The 15745-nt window shown below is 33.2% G+C and overlaps 1 protein-coding gene and 1 long non-coding RNA gene across 3 annotated transcripts; one reads left to right on the top strand and one right to left on the bottom strand.

The window, feature by feature from the left end:
- Nucleotides 1-2148: 2148 nt before the first annotated feature.
- Nucleotides 2149-3364, bottom strand: LOC107922164 (uncharacterized). The gene is made up of 2 exons (XR_001691195.2): nt 2633-3364; nt 2149-2487 (listed from the first exon to the last, which is right to left on the bottom strand). It is a non-coding gene; the product is annotated as an uncharacterized lncRNA (long non-coding RNA).
- A 95-nt stretch (nt 3365-3459) lies between these two features.
- LOC107922163 (phosphoglucomutase, cytoplasmic) lies at nt 3460-11107 on the top strand. 2 transcript variants are annotated; one of them, XM_016852049.2, is made up of 19 exons: nt 3460-3664; nt 3765-3859; nt 4734-4815; nt 6362-6417; nt 6892-7005; nt 7142-7204; nt 7303-7422; nt 7504-7604; nt 7911-7970; nt 8078-8177; nt 8284-8441; nt 8525-8620; nt 9248-9311; nt 9403-9484; nt 9562-9737; nt 9821-9897; nt 10333-10465; nt 10610-10726; nt 10815-11107. In XM_016852049.2, exons 2-19 carry the CDS (start codon nt 3782-3784, stop codon nt 10884-10886), a joined length of 1749 nt encoding a protein of 582 aa, XP_016707538.1. In that variant the 5' UTR covers nt 3460-3664; nt 3765-3781; the 3' UTR covers nt 10887-11107. The 2 variants fall into 2 exon arrangements, with proteins under 2 accessions (XP_016707538.1, XP_016707539.1); XM_016852050.2 differs by lacking the exon at nt 8525-8620.
- Nucleotides 11108-15745: the final 4638 nt, after the last annotated feature.

The following is a 15745-nucleotide window of genomic DNA, read 5'->3' as shown; positions in this document are numbered from 1 at the left end:
TGGTGTCCGATTGACTCATGATACCAACTCAGTCAAGAATTTAATAATAGTAAGTATATATATATTTGACAAATGATTAATGTGATTTTCATTTTAAAAATTCTTTAATATCAATACTATTTATTATTAAAAATATTAAAAATAATTATATTTAAAATTATTTATTATTAAATATTTTCAATTAAATCTAAAAAATTACTAGGTTTTATTTAAATTACTAATTTATATGCATACATTTAAACATAAAAAAGAATATTTATATTTTAATGTTATGTTTATAATTTCACCTCTCTATATATTTTATTAAAATATATTTATCTTCTACCATCTTTATTTATATATACAAAATATAGTTAAAATATTATAAAAATATATTGTATTTCAAATAATTATATATATATTAAACCCTTGAATGGGAACTAGTTTTAAATATACATAGAGGTGTTCAAACAGTTAAACAATCGGTTAACCGAATCGAACTACCATTAACTAAATTAGCCAAACTTTTTAATCCTTTAACCGTTAGCCGAACCAAAATTTTTTCAAAAAAAGTTAACCAAACCGAAATATTTCGGTTAATTTGGTTGGTTAACTGAATTAATTGAATTTTTTCCAGAGCATTTTATTTATCTTCTAACTTGGCAAAGTTTGTTTATCATTTTTTTCAATGTTTTGAATGTATTTTAGATAATATTATGCATTTCTTTCAATACATTATAGTATGAAATCAACATTGGATTATTATTATCATTAGAACTGGGAATGCATCCAAAGTGAATGTAAAGTTTCGATTTGTATTTCAGGTGCATGGTCAATAACTTGCTGATGTGAAAAATCCAAGAATTGCAAAACAAGGAAGCAGCAGAGCAAAGAAGCAGCAGATATGGTCTAACCTTTCTACTAAATTACATTCACAAACACATGTTGAGAACAAAGAAGCAACAACAAAATTGCAGAAATATCGAAGAATGAAAAATTTTTCATAAAAAAGTAGAAGAAAAATCCATTTCAGTAAAAAAAATACCTGAAAAAAATTCAAGGTGAGTGTCGGACGATGGTGAGTGAAGGGATTTTGAGAAATTTTCTATTAGGGATTTTGGGTGAAACCGAAATTGATGGCAGACGAACGTCAAGCGATGATGGTGACGTGGTGTATGCCGAATGGTGTGACTGGTGGACGTCGGATGGTGGTGACTAACAGTGGGGATTTTGAGACTTTGGAGATTTTAAATTAGGGATTTTCTATTAGGGTTAGGGATTTTTGAATCTGTGAGATTTTGGGATCTAGTGGTCGATGTATTACCGTGTGCATTATTTTTAGGTTTAGGAGGAATTAAAATTTTATATTTGGGGCTTGGGTTAGTGTTTGAGTTTATTTTTAGTTGATTGGATTTATTTGAAAGTGGGTTAATGTTTGGGGCCTAGGTCTGGATGGGTAGTGGCCAGCTGGTTAATATATAATATTAATTATTAATTTTAGTTAATTAATTGATTTTGAACCGAATTAACTGTTAACTGAACTTTTAAACAATTATTAATTTACTTCTATACCGAATTAGATCAATTAATCAACCGATTAATTGAATTAGTTTGATTTAATCGGTTAAATTGGTTTTAACGACACACTCCTAATTATACATGCTTAACGAATAGATTTCTCATATCAAATTCCTATAAAATTTAGACGTAAGTGAATTGTGGAGTAGAGGTGCTCATGGGCCGGGCCAGGCCGGGCTGGGTTCGGAGTCGGGCCCAGTGAAAATTTTTGGCCCGGGCCCGGCCCGAACCAAAATATGGGCCTAAAATTTTGCCCAGGCCCGACCCAAGAAAAAATCATAAGCCCAGCCCAGCCCAGCCCGGCCCATTTTTTAATAAATACCAAAAATTTTAAAAAAGTATTTTAAAAATATTTTAAAATTAAAAAAATAAAAAAAAGTAGAAAGAAGCAATGTAAGTCATTCAGTGGAAACGAATATAGACTGCAATTTGCATTTTGTAGCACCAGACGAAATAAAAATCACTAAAATTAATATTCTTAAAATTTTGAAATTATCCCTAATACACAACCAATATAACCAAACTTTTAAATACAGAAAAGATCACAGTCCATCATAGCATCAACTTTTAGCGAGATCAGCAAGGAATATGTATACACGATAAAAGAGATATTCATTCCTTTTATCTTTGAAACCCTTCTCTTCAACTAAATAACAATACTAGATAAGTTGTTCTTTAAGTATAACAAATGAATTCCATATATTGCAAAAAACTGTTACATTTATTGCAAAAATTTTTGAACTCAAACAAAGCAAGAGAAATACAAAAATAAATAACTGGTTTGCCAATTAAAGTGAAAAAATAAAAGAAAATCAAATACTACACCTCGTTTAATTTTTCTAACGTGGTTAGAGCATTTGTTTCCTGCTTAGGTTTCCTGAACAGTCGATTAAACATGATGAACTCTTTGAGATCAAAATCCCCGATCACCTGTTCAACAACAATCACCAAAACGATAAGATCAGATCAAAACAAACATAATAAAACAATCAATAAATCACTCATAACAGGAAATTGAAACAAAAGAATCAATAAAAAGTAAAGAATATTACAAAAAAGGGGGAAATGTTCTAACCTGTAAAACTTGAGATTTTAGAGATTTGAGGGATTTACTATTGATTTACTAGTCACATCTAACTCTTAACGACAAACTGGGCATCTTTTATGTGATTCAAGCCAATGATCAATGCATTCTTGGTGGAAAACATGGCAACAAATAGTTAAAAATCGAAGCATGTCACCGTCACTAAACTCAGCAATAAAGAGCGGCCTTCTCTTAAGTACATGATTAAAATGTAAAGCTCGAAAATTTCAATTGAAATGAAAACTAAAGTGAAGAAGAATCGAAGCATGTTACCTTGAACTTGTTGATTTGAAGGGTTTGGGTCGGAAGTTGCAGAAGAATCGAACTGAAGAGAACAACAACGCCACCTAGTAAAATGATTAAATTTTGGTCAAATTCTGCTAGAGTTGTAGAGGTGGAGTCATGGAGGACCGAACACTGAAGGTGAGATGGTGGATCGGTGGAGGTGAGTTTTCGATTTGGGGGAAAAAAAGGGCGGAGGGAAGGGATTAGGGATTTGTATCTGAAGTCTAAACGGGGTCAGGAAAATAAGGAGGGGAAATGGGAAATGTAAAATGTAAATGTAATAATAAATTAAAAAATATATATTTAATATATTTTCGGGCCGAACCGGGCCAAAAAAATTTTGTCCGAGGTCCAGCCTGTTTTTTAAACGGGTTTTTTTTTCTACCCAAACCCATATTTTGGGCCTATATTTTTACCTAAATCCTCCTAAATTTTAGGTGGGCTATCGGGCTGAGCCGGGCCGGGCCGCCCGGCCCATGAGCAGCTCTATTGTGGAGTAAAAAAGTTTGAAGTAGATCTCCTTTATTCATCCCAAACAAGGGAGAATACGTGAGGTTTCAAATCGCCCCCTGTCTAATCTCATCCTGGCCTCAATCTTCACCGTTCGCGTTTCTTTCACTTCATATCAAAAAAGAAAAAGAAACAATATATTATTAAAAAGAAGGTAATACGGGTCACTTCCTCACTTTGCCAGCTTATTCTCAAAACTAACGCATTTCAATTTGATCTCCCCAACGAGTGAGCTCTCTCTCTCTCTCTTTTCATTTTTTTTAATATTTACATATTTATTTATCAAGAGTTAAGAGATTCGCATTGATTGAATTGTGTTGCATGGCAGTCGTAGAAAGCAAAGAAATGGTGTTCAAGGTTTCCAAAGTCTCGACGACGCCGATCGACGGCCAGAAGCCTGGAACTTCTGGCCTCCGTAAGAAGGTTCCTTTTGCTTCTTAATCGTCCTTCTTCATTTCCTTCTTCATTTCCTTTACTTTGATCGTTATACGATATCTCGATCTTCTGTTATATCACTCCAATTTAATTTTAGATCAATTTAATCCGTTTGATTGATGCCTGCTGCAAGGTCTTCTCGTTGAATTAGATGATCTCGTAAACTATATATTGAACTTCATTTTCATAGATTAAGATTTACTTCTATAACATGTAACCGAAGAGAGACATGGATATTATCATTTTCGGTGCTGATCTATTTGCTATTTGAAGTTTTAACTTAATTATGATCTATTTTCCTTTTCTTTTCTATTCTGGATCTGAATCAAGTTCATTCATTATTTAAATTTAGTTCTTTGTTTTTTTTTTTTTTTGAGGTAAAATTTTAATGCTTGATTCCATTTCAGCTCATAGTTTCTCATGAATCTAATAACTATATTTATATGGTTTCTGGTGGTTTGTTTTATATTTAGATCGTATTTCTATATTTAAATGATTATATAATTCCTAATTGTTGATGTTTTGGATGCCTGTTGCCCGTTATGGGTTTTAATTTTTAATACTCTGGAACTGATGCTAAAAAATTAATACTACTTAATAGTTCTTCAGGTCTTACTTATATTGTTTGACCAGTATTCTGTACAGTGTTCTTACGCATGATAGGTAATTAGATTAATAGTTTCCTTCATTGTCGAAGTCCATTTTTTACATGTTGCTAAAATCCGTGTCAAAGTTCAGGTTATTTGCAACTTGAGTGATATGGAACATAAACAGTTTTCTATATTTTCTTACAATATGCCTCTGCATATTGATTTACATGTTTTTCTTTTAATTGTATACTGTGGTGTTTTGACCTGTCCAGGTGAAAGTTTTCATTCAGCCTCATTATTTGCAAAATTTCGTTCAGTCAACATTCAATGCCCTTACACCAGAAAAAGTTAGAGGTAAGGGTTTTTGTTGATGCTATGCCTTTTTGTATGCTAAATGTACTTGGTAATTTTTACTTTTTAATATTTAGAGGCATAATGTGGCTCTTTAACTATGCTCTTAAAATCTTGGAACTAAGGATTCACTTTACGTACATCCATTTATGTGAGGCTTGCTTAGATTGTGTGCTTTGTTATATTAGGGAAACTCTTATGAAAAGGATGTATCTGCCCTAATTGTACTTGGGATATATGCACAATTCTTTGGGTAGTTCAACAAAATGTTCTAGTTTTATCTTGAAAGATATTTAGTTCATGTCATCCAGAGACAATAGTCTGGTCATATCATTTGCTTGATTTTATTTTGGTCTTTTTGTCTTCAAAGTACTTGGGATATATTATATTTTCTTGAATGTTTTAACTGTTGCAGTCCGTATCAGTATAGCCTTATATTGGACAGGAATCCTGGGGGACCCTGGGGATCCTTAAATTCTTTTTCACTTTTTCTGATTTTTTTAAGCCATTTTGGACACTTGACTTTTATCTTTCTGAAGAAATTTTAGAAAAGTAATAGAGGGAAGAAGGGAGGGGAGCTACTGGACCCTGCTGATACCTAGGTATATGTGATCAAAGGTGCATAGTGCTAAAGCTGCTAGGACCCTTGTATTGCCTAAGGAGCATAGTGCTAGTTTTAGGAATATATATAACAGACAGCACTGCATGGCTGAATGTATTAAAATTACCAAGTCTTAACGAAAATTATTCTAAAATTTCATCTCAAACATTAGGTTATGAACTGACAATATAACCACTTGCAGAAAACTCTTCTAGTTTTTATATTCTTAATTTTGTTTTTATCATGAAGAAAACAAAGGGAATTTTCCTTTGTGAGCCTTGATAAAGCTGCCTCACCTTGTTTGGAACAAGGCTTTTGCCAAAATTTTCCTTCACCTCTCTTGCTAGGGATGCTTCTTGACTACATTGGTTTAGGTGGCTATACCACACCCAATAGTAGAGTTATACTATCAATCTTGAAACTAATAGATGCATACTTCTTGTTTACGAATATTTTTCTATACGTAAAAAAAGAAGGGCACCATGGCTCAGATTTAAGACTTTTATCCTAACCCCTTTTAAGAGCACCACAGCTCAGATTTAAGATATTTACCTCCACACCTGATAAGAACACCAAGAATATTGGTATTTTTAAGTGTACAGACAGCTATGGTGTATTTCTGTATTGCCTGCTAATTCAATTTCTAGCATTAGAGGCCTCATCTAATGCTATGATAACATGCAGTTTTAGTTTGTTGGCATGATTATTGTAGAGTATATTCAACTCAATTTCTTTAGTTCTTCACCAGCTCTTTTGGTAATTTATTACTTTATTGGGAAGAAGTCGTTTCTTATCTTGAGAGATGATTTTGAATCATCTAAAGAAAAAAAATTATGTTAGGAATTCATTTTTGTTTTGTTTCATTTCATTGGTGACATTTCTTTTTCTTGATGACCTACATTCAATGGATTACAATGGCTTTCCTCTTATGTCTGTTCATGGTTATAGGTGCTACACTTGTTGTTTCTGGTGACGGTCGTTATTTTTCAAAGGATGCTATTCAGGTACTTCAACTTTGAACCTAAATGGTTGCCATAAAACTGTACCATCTTAGGAGAGAAAAAACATTTGTTGCTATTTTGTTAAACGGGTGCTCTTTGAAATTTTTGTTCTGTCAATGGCAAATAATTGTTCTTTATATGGACTTCTGTAGTGTACTTTGGTCATTTAAGAGATTCAGGCTTCAACTTACGAATGAATTTGTGGCGGCCATTTCTAAGGGGACTTACACTTGGCTAGTTTAACATGTTCTATGTACTCAGTGCAGTGTATATAGTAGGTGTTTCTGGTTTGTCCAATCATTCTTATGGAACTTTGGTTCCCGAATTGAAACTCATATGTTTTAACTGGATGCAACTGAGGTCCTTTTTAGTGGTTTCTTGTATCATAATGTCTTCAATGTTGTTATCGTTTGGTAATAAGTCCTTAACCATTGTACAAATTGCTCAGTGAGGTAATGCGTTGTGTTAAATTGACAGATAATAATTAAGATGTCAGCTGCAAATGGAGTAAGACGCGTATGGGTTGGTCAAAATGGATTGCTTTCAACTCCTGCTGTATCAGCTGTAATACGTGAAAGAGTTGGTGTCGATGTGAGTAATATTGCTGCTATTGCGTTATCTAGTTATTTTTTGTTTATCATCTTTTTCAGTATTATGTTGTGAGAAGTTACTCAATATGATTTAGTTTTGACAACATTAAGGTTCTGCTTACAAATTTCAATTCCAGGGATCCAAAGCAACTGGTGCCTTTATTTTGACAGCTAGTCATAACCCTGGCGGTCCTCATGAGGTAGGGCGGAGCTGAATTTGTATATTGTCTAAAAACTGTTTTTGCATGCAACATTTGAAAAATGTATGATTGCTTTGGCTTTTGTGTCTTTGTCACAGGATTTTGGAATTAAATACAACATGGAAAATGGTGGACCTGCTCCAGAGGCTATCACTGATAAGATCTTTGAGAACACAAAAACAATAACAGAATACTTGATTGCTGAAGATCTACCAAATGTTTGTCTTGCTTCCCTAGAACAGTATTTTTATTCATCTTTTTACTGTAACTTAATCTTGTTAATATGTTGCATTATCCAGATAGACATTAGTACAATTGGTGTTGCAAACTTCTCGGGGCCTGAGGGACAGTTTGATGTTGAGGTTTTTGATTCAGCAAGTGACTATGTGAAACTGATGAAGTAAGTTATTCTTCAATTGAATGAGTCCCATCTAATATATATTGACTAGCAGTATCTTTCGAATAGTGATCTTTGTTCTTCTCTCATGTCCTTGTCTATGTCCCTTGATTGGAAATTGTTATTATAATTTGAAACTTGAAAGCCCCTAGAAAATTATTTGCATGGGCTAAAACCTTGTGAGTTGTGACATAATTCCTCTTCATATTATTCATATCCTTATTTATTCATTCTGAGAGTGTCAGGGTTTTAAAATTGGCAGCATATGCAAGCAGTCTAAATACTAAATCCTTTTGCCTCTATGTTCAGGTCAATTTTTGACTTTGAGCTTATTCGCAAGCTGCTTTCCTCTTCGAAGTTTACATTCTGGTATGTTGATAAGCCTTTTGTTTTTAAGCACAGGACTCTTTTGATTCTCTGGAATAAACTATATTATTCTTGGTTGAAAAGTGTAACTCTTTCTCCTTGTATTGAAGCTATGATGCACTGCATGGAGTTGCTGGAGCTTATGCTCATCGCATTTTTGTGGAAGAGCTTGGGGCACAAGAAAGCTCACTGTTGAACTGTGTACCCAAGGTCTTTTAAAGTTGAAGAATTTTAGAGTCTGATGATATGTTGCATCTTTTTTTAGCTGAATAGATCACACTTTTCTTTGTTAATGCTTTGACTCGATGCAAACCAGGAGGACTTTGGAGGAGGGCATCCTGATCCCAATCTGACTTATGCAAAGGAGTTAGTTGCTCGAATGGGATTAGGAAAATCGGACTCTGCAGTTGACCCCCCAGAGTTTGGTGCTGCTGCTGATGGTGATGCTGATCGTAACATGATACTGGGAAAAAGGTACTAATACTGTCCAGGAAGTCTAGTTAACATCATATAATAATTACACCTCCTAGAGTTTTCTCTATAACTTTTTATTTTAGGTTCTTTGTCACTCCATCAGATTCAGTTGCCATCATTGCTGCCAATGCTGTTAATGCAATTCCTTACTTTTCTTCTGGTTTGAAGGGAGTTGCCAGGTTTTTTTATTGCACTGTTTAGCTTTATATTTTTAGTTTTTAACCTGCTTCCTATCGAAACATATAATTTCTACTAGTGCAAGTATCCAGTTGGTTCTTTAACTATCAATTATGTAGGATTCATAACTATAAAGATTATAAAATTTAAACAACCGACATGCTTATTGTCTCTGAAGCTTAAAAAGAAAGGTGATTCTACATTTGAAGCCTTTACAAGGTGCACAGAATAGGTGAAATGTGTCTGTATCTTTTCTCTTCGACATGTTCAGGTAATAATAATAATAATAATAATAATAACAATAATAAAAATAATAACAATAACAACAATAACAATAACAACCATCATCATCATCATCATCATCATCCTTCTGTGAGATCTTAAGTTTAAATTTCAACTGCAAATTTCAGAAAAGTGGTTTGTCTTCTGGCCTACATGACATGTTTCTTCAAGCATTTAGAACTCACTGAATCTCCAATAGTAATGTTTTGGATTTAATTAAGATGTAAAATTGACAATATCTGTTACATCTATTGTGCAATTCAAACTCTGATAAACTTGTTTTAAATTATAATCATCTCCTCTGAAATTGAAATTTAAGATTCATGTTCTGGATTTGCTGCTTGTAGGAGTATGCCTACTTCAGCTGCCCTTGATGTTGTTGCCAAGAACTTGAACTTAAAATTTTTTGAGGTAGTCCACGGAAAATGAATTTTTTTGATAATTTTCCTTCTGGCCACTATTTTTATTGTTATAAGGTAGCTATTTATCTGTTCTTTGCTAGGTACCCACCGGCTGGAAATTTTTTGGCAACTTAATGGATGCTGGATTATGTTCGATTTGTGGAGAAGAAAGTTTTGGAACTGGTAAGTGTTTGATGTTCCGAACATGAAGTATACACTTGGAACCATGAGAAACTTACAAAACATTCTAATGTGGGCAGGCTCTGACCATATACGTGAGAAAGATGGAATTTGGGCTGTTTTGGCTTGGCTTTCAATACTTGCTTTTAAAAATAAGGAAAATCTCAATGGGGATAAGCTTGTGACTGTTGAGGATATTGTTCGTCAGCATTGGGCTATCTATGGTCGACACTATTACACTCGATATGACTATGAGGTATGGCATTTTTGTAGTTCATTTCCATGTTTGGCCATAAAGGAATTGGGAGAGTATTAACTAATTTACTTTGTTTGACGAAGAATGTGGATGCTGGTGCAGCAAAGGATTTAATGGCCTATCTGGTCAAATTGCAATCATCTCTTGATGAAATCAATAGGTATGTGTGCATGCCATTTTAGAACCACTAAACCACTTACTGGATTATGCCACTGTTTTATAGTTTCGTGGATGAATGTCATGCTCTTCTTGCACTGTATTTTTTGATTGCTTGAATAATTAAAGTTGATCCTGGGGCTTAGTGCAAGTGGATTTTCACAAGGTTGGTTTCCTGCATCTGTTTCTTATTTTGGACACTTTCTAGATGATTTTGTGAGTCCAAAGTTTTAAGCAAATGATAAGTTTGACCATTGGATAAATATCCATATAGGACACCCGAACGTGAATCCATGTACTTAGATGCCGACCATTAAATTTGAGGAAAGAAATTGGGAAATATTGTTAAAATTATTTGCGTCTGCATTTATTAGGCCTAAAATTTTCCTTTGTTAAACCTTTTAGTTTCTTTTGATGGTCATATTCTTTTTGCATGCAGTAGTGTGAAGGGGGCTCGTTCAGATGTGTCAAATGTTGTCAATGCTGATGAATTTGAATACAAGGATCCTGTTGATGGCTCTGTTTCAAAGCACCAGGGTATTCGGTTTTTGTTCGAGGATGGATCGCGATTGGTAAGTCAACTTCCTTATTTACTGAAAAAGTGTTTATCTGAGTAGATCATGTCATTTTCTAGTGCAGTGAAAAATATTTCTAGAGTTTATCTGTAGCAGCTTTAGTTGAAACATCATTTATTTGATTTTACTCCCTATGCATAGGTTTTCCGTCTCTCTGGAACTGGTTCAGAAGGTGCAACTATCCGCCTCTACATTGAACAATACGAAAAGGACTCATCAAAAACTGGAAGAGATTCCCAAGAAGCGCTTGCTCCTCTTGTGAGCATCCTTGAACTTGGCTAAATTGATCCCAAGTCCACTTGAGATTACTTATATATTATAGGCTGACTCTTGCTTTTGATATCAGGTGGTGGTTGCTCTAAAACTTTCTAAAATGCTGGAGTTCACCGGCCGATCCGCACCTACAGTTATCACATAAACTCATACCCCTATAAGGGTTGTCTGATAAGGCACGGTTCTACTTTGGAAGAAAGTAAAAAAATGAATAAGCTGTTCAAGGTCTGTCTAGATAACCTACATACATCTTTGTCATTCTGCGTCTGTCTATGACTACATTGGAGTATCCTAAGTGACTGATAATACTCTAGCAAAATTTTTGACAGAGTTCATAAAAAATAATTTGAACGTTACAGATGCCTATACTCGTATCTTTTTTGGTTGAATTGTCGTCTAAATTTCATTTCTAGAAGGTATGGCGATTCATCTTGTGGTTTTCATTTTATTTTAATGAAATGAAGAGAAAGGGTTTCATTTCCTTTCCATGTCTTATGGGGCAGACTGGTTGATATTGGAACACTTTAGATTCTAGTCAGATTAGGTTTAGAATTTTAACTTTCAAAATTGAATTAATCAAATTGGATTGAATAGGATTAGAGGGAGAAACAATTTTTTAGGTCAGTACATTGTTCGCTGAAATTGAAAATGTATTTACATTTACTTGCTAGGTATCAGTTTGATGCATATCTCCAAGTGAGCCGAGTTTAAGTGGCTTAAGAATATTAGATTATGACACATTTATTTACGTAACATCTGGGTTTTGGTTAAAATGATCAAAGTTAAAGTTTCATAAATCATGGGTTATTTTGATAATCTGTTTAAAAGGAAGGATGTTGTGGCTCTTCAACATGATTACGCGCAATTTCAATGTATTCTGAATGCAAGTGAGAAGGAATCGTTAGTTGTCGAAGTCTCACAGGAGGAAGTTGTGAGGAAGTTCGTTCAGCGTTATTTTTTATGAAAGGTCTGAAATTTCCTGGCTCGGATGGTATTTTGCTTATTTTCTTGCATAGAGGCATTGGAAGCGGTGAAAGGTACATTCTGTTTAGTTTTGTTAGTAGGGCAATGGAAGATAGTCCTTTTTATGCAAATTTAGCATGGGTCTTCTTAGCGCTTATTCCTAAGTCTGCAACAGCGGATAAAATTTCGTTATCTTGGCCTATCAGTCTTTTTTATGCCTTATAAGGTGCTGCTAAGACTATTGTTAACAGATTACATCCAATTCTCTAAACGTATTATCAGACCTTTTCAAAAAAATAGCTTTCTAGTCTGTAGAAGCACGGCATCTTGATTACTCAAGAAGTTGTTCATTCTATGATGAGTATGCGGGGCAGACAGGGTGTGTCGGTGTTGAAGATTGATTTACACAAGGCATATGATAATCGCATTTGAGGTTTCTCAAACTTGAAGACAGTATTGGAAGATCTCCGAGTACTGGAGAAATTGATTGAGTTGATTATCTTCTATGTCCAATATAGTAAGATTGTTTTGAACTGAAATGGGCAGGTGATGAGTGAACTCAACCCTTAGCAAGGGCTGTGACATGGAGACCCACTTTCCCTCTACTTATTCATTATGGTTATGAAGAAGTTATCACATATGGTTTTAGAATAGGTTGAAAGAGAGTTATGGTTTGCCATATAAAGTTTCAAGCGAAGGAAAATATGGCGCAAATGGAGATTATCAAGGGTTGTTTGCAGGAGGTTTAGTCAAGTGTCAGGTTGGGCTATTATTATTATTTGAATCGAAATTATTTCTCTCTGAATGTTGTTAGCAATGAAGCTCTTTCTTTTAGTAATGCTAGCGGTATTTTGCTAATTAATAATCTTGGCATGTATCATGGTGTCCCATTATCCATGGCAAGATCACTAGGGAGACATGTATATTGTAGATAAGATTTTGAAGGAACTGGGGAACTGGAAGGGAAAGGTTCTTCCACCTTTTGGAAGCAGATCGGGTTGACAATTTAGTGCCATCATTCGAATCAATAGATGAGCTTCTTGATAGTTTGGGGATTTGGCAGCTAGAACTAGTAGAGAATGCTCTTCCAAATGAGGTCATAATGGAAATCTTGGCTAACCAAATACCTCAGAGGTTTACGACTCTTACTTTTGGGGTCATGAAAGCAGTGGTAGGTTCTCGGTTGGTTCAGCTTACTCTGCTAACCGAATCGAATGGTACCATGCAAAGGGGGGGGGAGACTGGATTGGATATGGAGGCTAAATTGTCCAAACCATATTCGTTTCTTCATTTGGTTGGTGATCGTTTAAATACAAACCAAGTAGGAGCTCGTAAAAACATGAATATAGATGATTTGTCTAGTTGTGGTACTGAGGTCGAGTCCATTGACCATAATTTGAGATACTTCTCAATAGCAAAGGAGATTTGGAGTGAAATGAGAGTGATGGACTTACACTTATACTTCTTTAGTGTGGATTTTCGTATCTAGATCTAGCATAATTTCCGATCAGATCGTGTGATGTCTTTAAAAGTCCCTTGGGACGTTCTTTTCACAACCGTACTCTTGGGTTTATGGAAGTGCGGAAATAAAAGGGTTCTTCAAGGTAAGATACAAGCTGCGGTGGAGGCGTTATATCGAGCTCGATTTTAACTTTAGTGGAGGGCTTATCCAAGATTATAATGGTAGTTGAGTTTGTTGAAGATTGGAAAGTCTGATAGCTGGCGGAATTATGGGGCAGTAGAAAAGGGTTGCAATTGGCCAAGTCTCTCGAAGTGCATAGCCTCATTGTGAAACTAGAGGCGAGACTGGTGGAAAAGGTGTTATAAGAACGTGATTTTTTTATTAGGTTTCATTTTGTAAAATAGAAAAATCATTTGTTAATTTTTATTGATTTTATATAAAAGTATAATAAATAAGAATATCTTTATAGTAAATAACCCTGTATAAATATATATTTTTTAATTGAGTTAATATTTGATTGATCCGTGACATCAATTCAATCAAATATTTTTAATTAATATCGTGATAGTTAAATTTATAAATATTTTAATTCTTTTCTTAATGGTAGCGAAACGTATTCTTTTTAATCGATCAACATGGATGAGGTCTAATTGATGCGGATATCATGAAGTAATGTAAAGTGTAAACCAAGTTTATCAAAGGAATTGAAAGACAGGAGGTGATGAGTGAAGTTTCGTTAGGATGGGGCCTCAAGGTAGGGAATAGTTATAAAAGAAACTAATAGTGAAGGTTTAAGTGATAGGGATGACAAAAACTTCGGCAGCAAGTGTTTGTTGAGTGCGCTCAACTCTGTTTTATGAAGCGCTAAAACTAAATAAACTTTACTTTCTCTTTAGACTTATACGGTAAAATATACCTAAACTCTCTTTTTTAGTTGTTACTTAAATTTCATTGTTTTTACAAGTAGCATTTAAATTATTCCTGTTACTAAAAATAATTTTAAAATATAAAGTTTATTTCCTTAAAAAATTATAAATATATATAATTTTTTGTTCTTTACCTAGAACTTTGATGATGAAAATTTTAAGAACTTGTTGGAAAATTTATCCAAACCCAGTTTTCGACCAAAAAATTCGCATTCCACCGAGTTTTTTTTCTTTTTCTAATCCATGATTTTGATCTTTTCTCACTCTGGTTCAAAACTCGTATATTATTTTCTTTAAAAATAAATTTCTCCATTTTTTTATGCACTTTGCATAAAAAAATTAGTCCTCAATAAACCTTTATAATAAAAAAAAACCCAAAATAAAGTATGAACTCCTAATATTGTGAAAAAGTTAAGTAGAAAAAAAAAGTAAAAGGATTGTAAAGAAATATTATCTAACCATTAAAAAAATATCTGACAGTTAAAAAGGTACATTAAAAGACAATAAATAATTGTGGGAAGGAGAAAGTGTAAAAAGAAAAAAAAAGCTTTTTTTTTAAAAAAATAAAAAAAATTTAATTTAATTTAATTTGATTTGATTTGTTTTTTAATTTAATTTTAATTTAAAAGTCTCACTTGTCACAAAGTGATTGATTAAGAAGTTTTTTTTAATAATTAGGGTAATCTGGGTAAAAGAGTATATTTTTAGGTACCATTTTAAGTAATGAAGTATAATTTAGGTATCATTGACTAAAAAAAAATTAGGTACCAACTTGTGAACATATATGGTTTAGGTATCATTTTGTAATTTAAGCCTTTGCTTTATTGTTACTATTGTGATTTCACACTTCATGTTGGGTTAATTATTTTTTGAAGTTTATAACGTAAAAATTTAGAAGATACAATAGGTTCTAAGTTTTGTGCTTTTCCTATATTTGAGATTTAATCCTCATACTAGTGGTAGATCTTGGGACTAAGTTTTTTGGGGCCCGGTGGGACTAAGTTTTTCGGGGCCCGGTAAAATTTTAAAAAATTTTAGGAGTTTAATGAGAATTATTTTAAAAATTTGGGGGTCTAACTAAAATTTTTAGATTTTTTGTGAGACAAATGGGAATTTTTAAAAATTTGAGGGCCTAAATAAATTTTTTTTTAAAAACTTCAATGGAGAAATAGAATTTTCCAAAAAAATTTGTGGGGCTTAAATAAAATTTTCTAAAAATTTTAAGGAAAAATTTAAAATTTTCAATTTTTTGGGGGCAGGAAGGTCCCTTAGGCTCTTATAACGGTTTGCCTTTGCTCATACTTTTATTTTAGAGATTTAGTCTCTCTAGTTTTCGAATTTAAAAAATTCAAATTCAGTTATCAATGCTATTAAAATTCTTTTATTAAATTTGTTAGTATGATATTTTGAAAAAAAAAACACATAGTTATATAATAAAAAAATATTATAATGGACTTAAATTTAACAGATAATTTTAATAAAGTTAACAAGTTTTGAAATTCGCATAAGCAAAATATTTAGAATAAGTTGAGGTACCAAATTAGGTCAAATATTAAAGAATAAGTATTAAATCTCAAATTTAAATAGAATATAGGGAGTAAAACTGAAAATTAATATTATATAATTAAAAAATAAAAGAAATTAGAACCGAAA

The sequence above is a fragment of the Gossypium hirsutum genome, chromosome D01 (assembly GCF_007990345.1).
Source record: "Gossypium hirsutum isolate 1008001.06 chromosome D01, Gossypium_hirsutum_v2.1, whole genome shotgun sequence".
Classification (NCBI taxonomy): domain Eukaryota; kingdom Viridiplantae; phylum Streptophyta; class Magnoliopsida; order Malvales; family Malvaceae; genus Gossypium; species Gossypium hirsutum.
This window is presented reverse-complemented; position numbering and strand designations above follow the sequence as displayed.

Coding starts and splice junctions, on each gene's coding strand:
- LOC107922163 (XM_016852049.2), top strand. CDS start 3,782: ATGGTGTTCAAGGTTTCCAAAGTCTCGACGACGCCGATCGACGGCCAG. Junction 8,178..8,283: donor TGTTGAACTGTGTACCCAAG/GTCTTTTAAAGT, acceptor GATGCAAACCAG/GAGGACTTTGGAGGAGGGCA. Junction 8,442..8,524: donor AACATGATACTGGGAAAAAG/GTACTAATACTG, acceptor TTTTTATTTTAG/GTTCTTTGTCACTCCATCAG.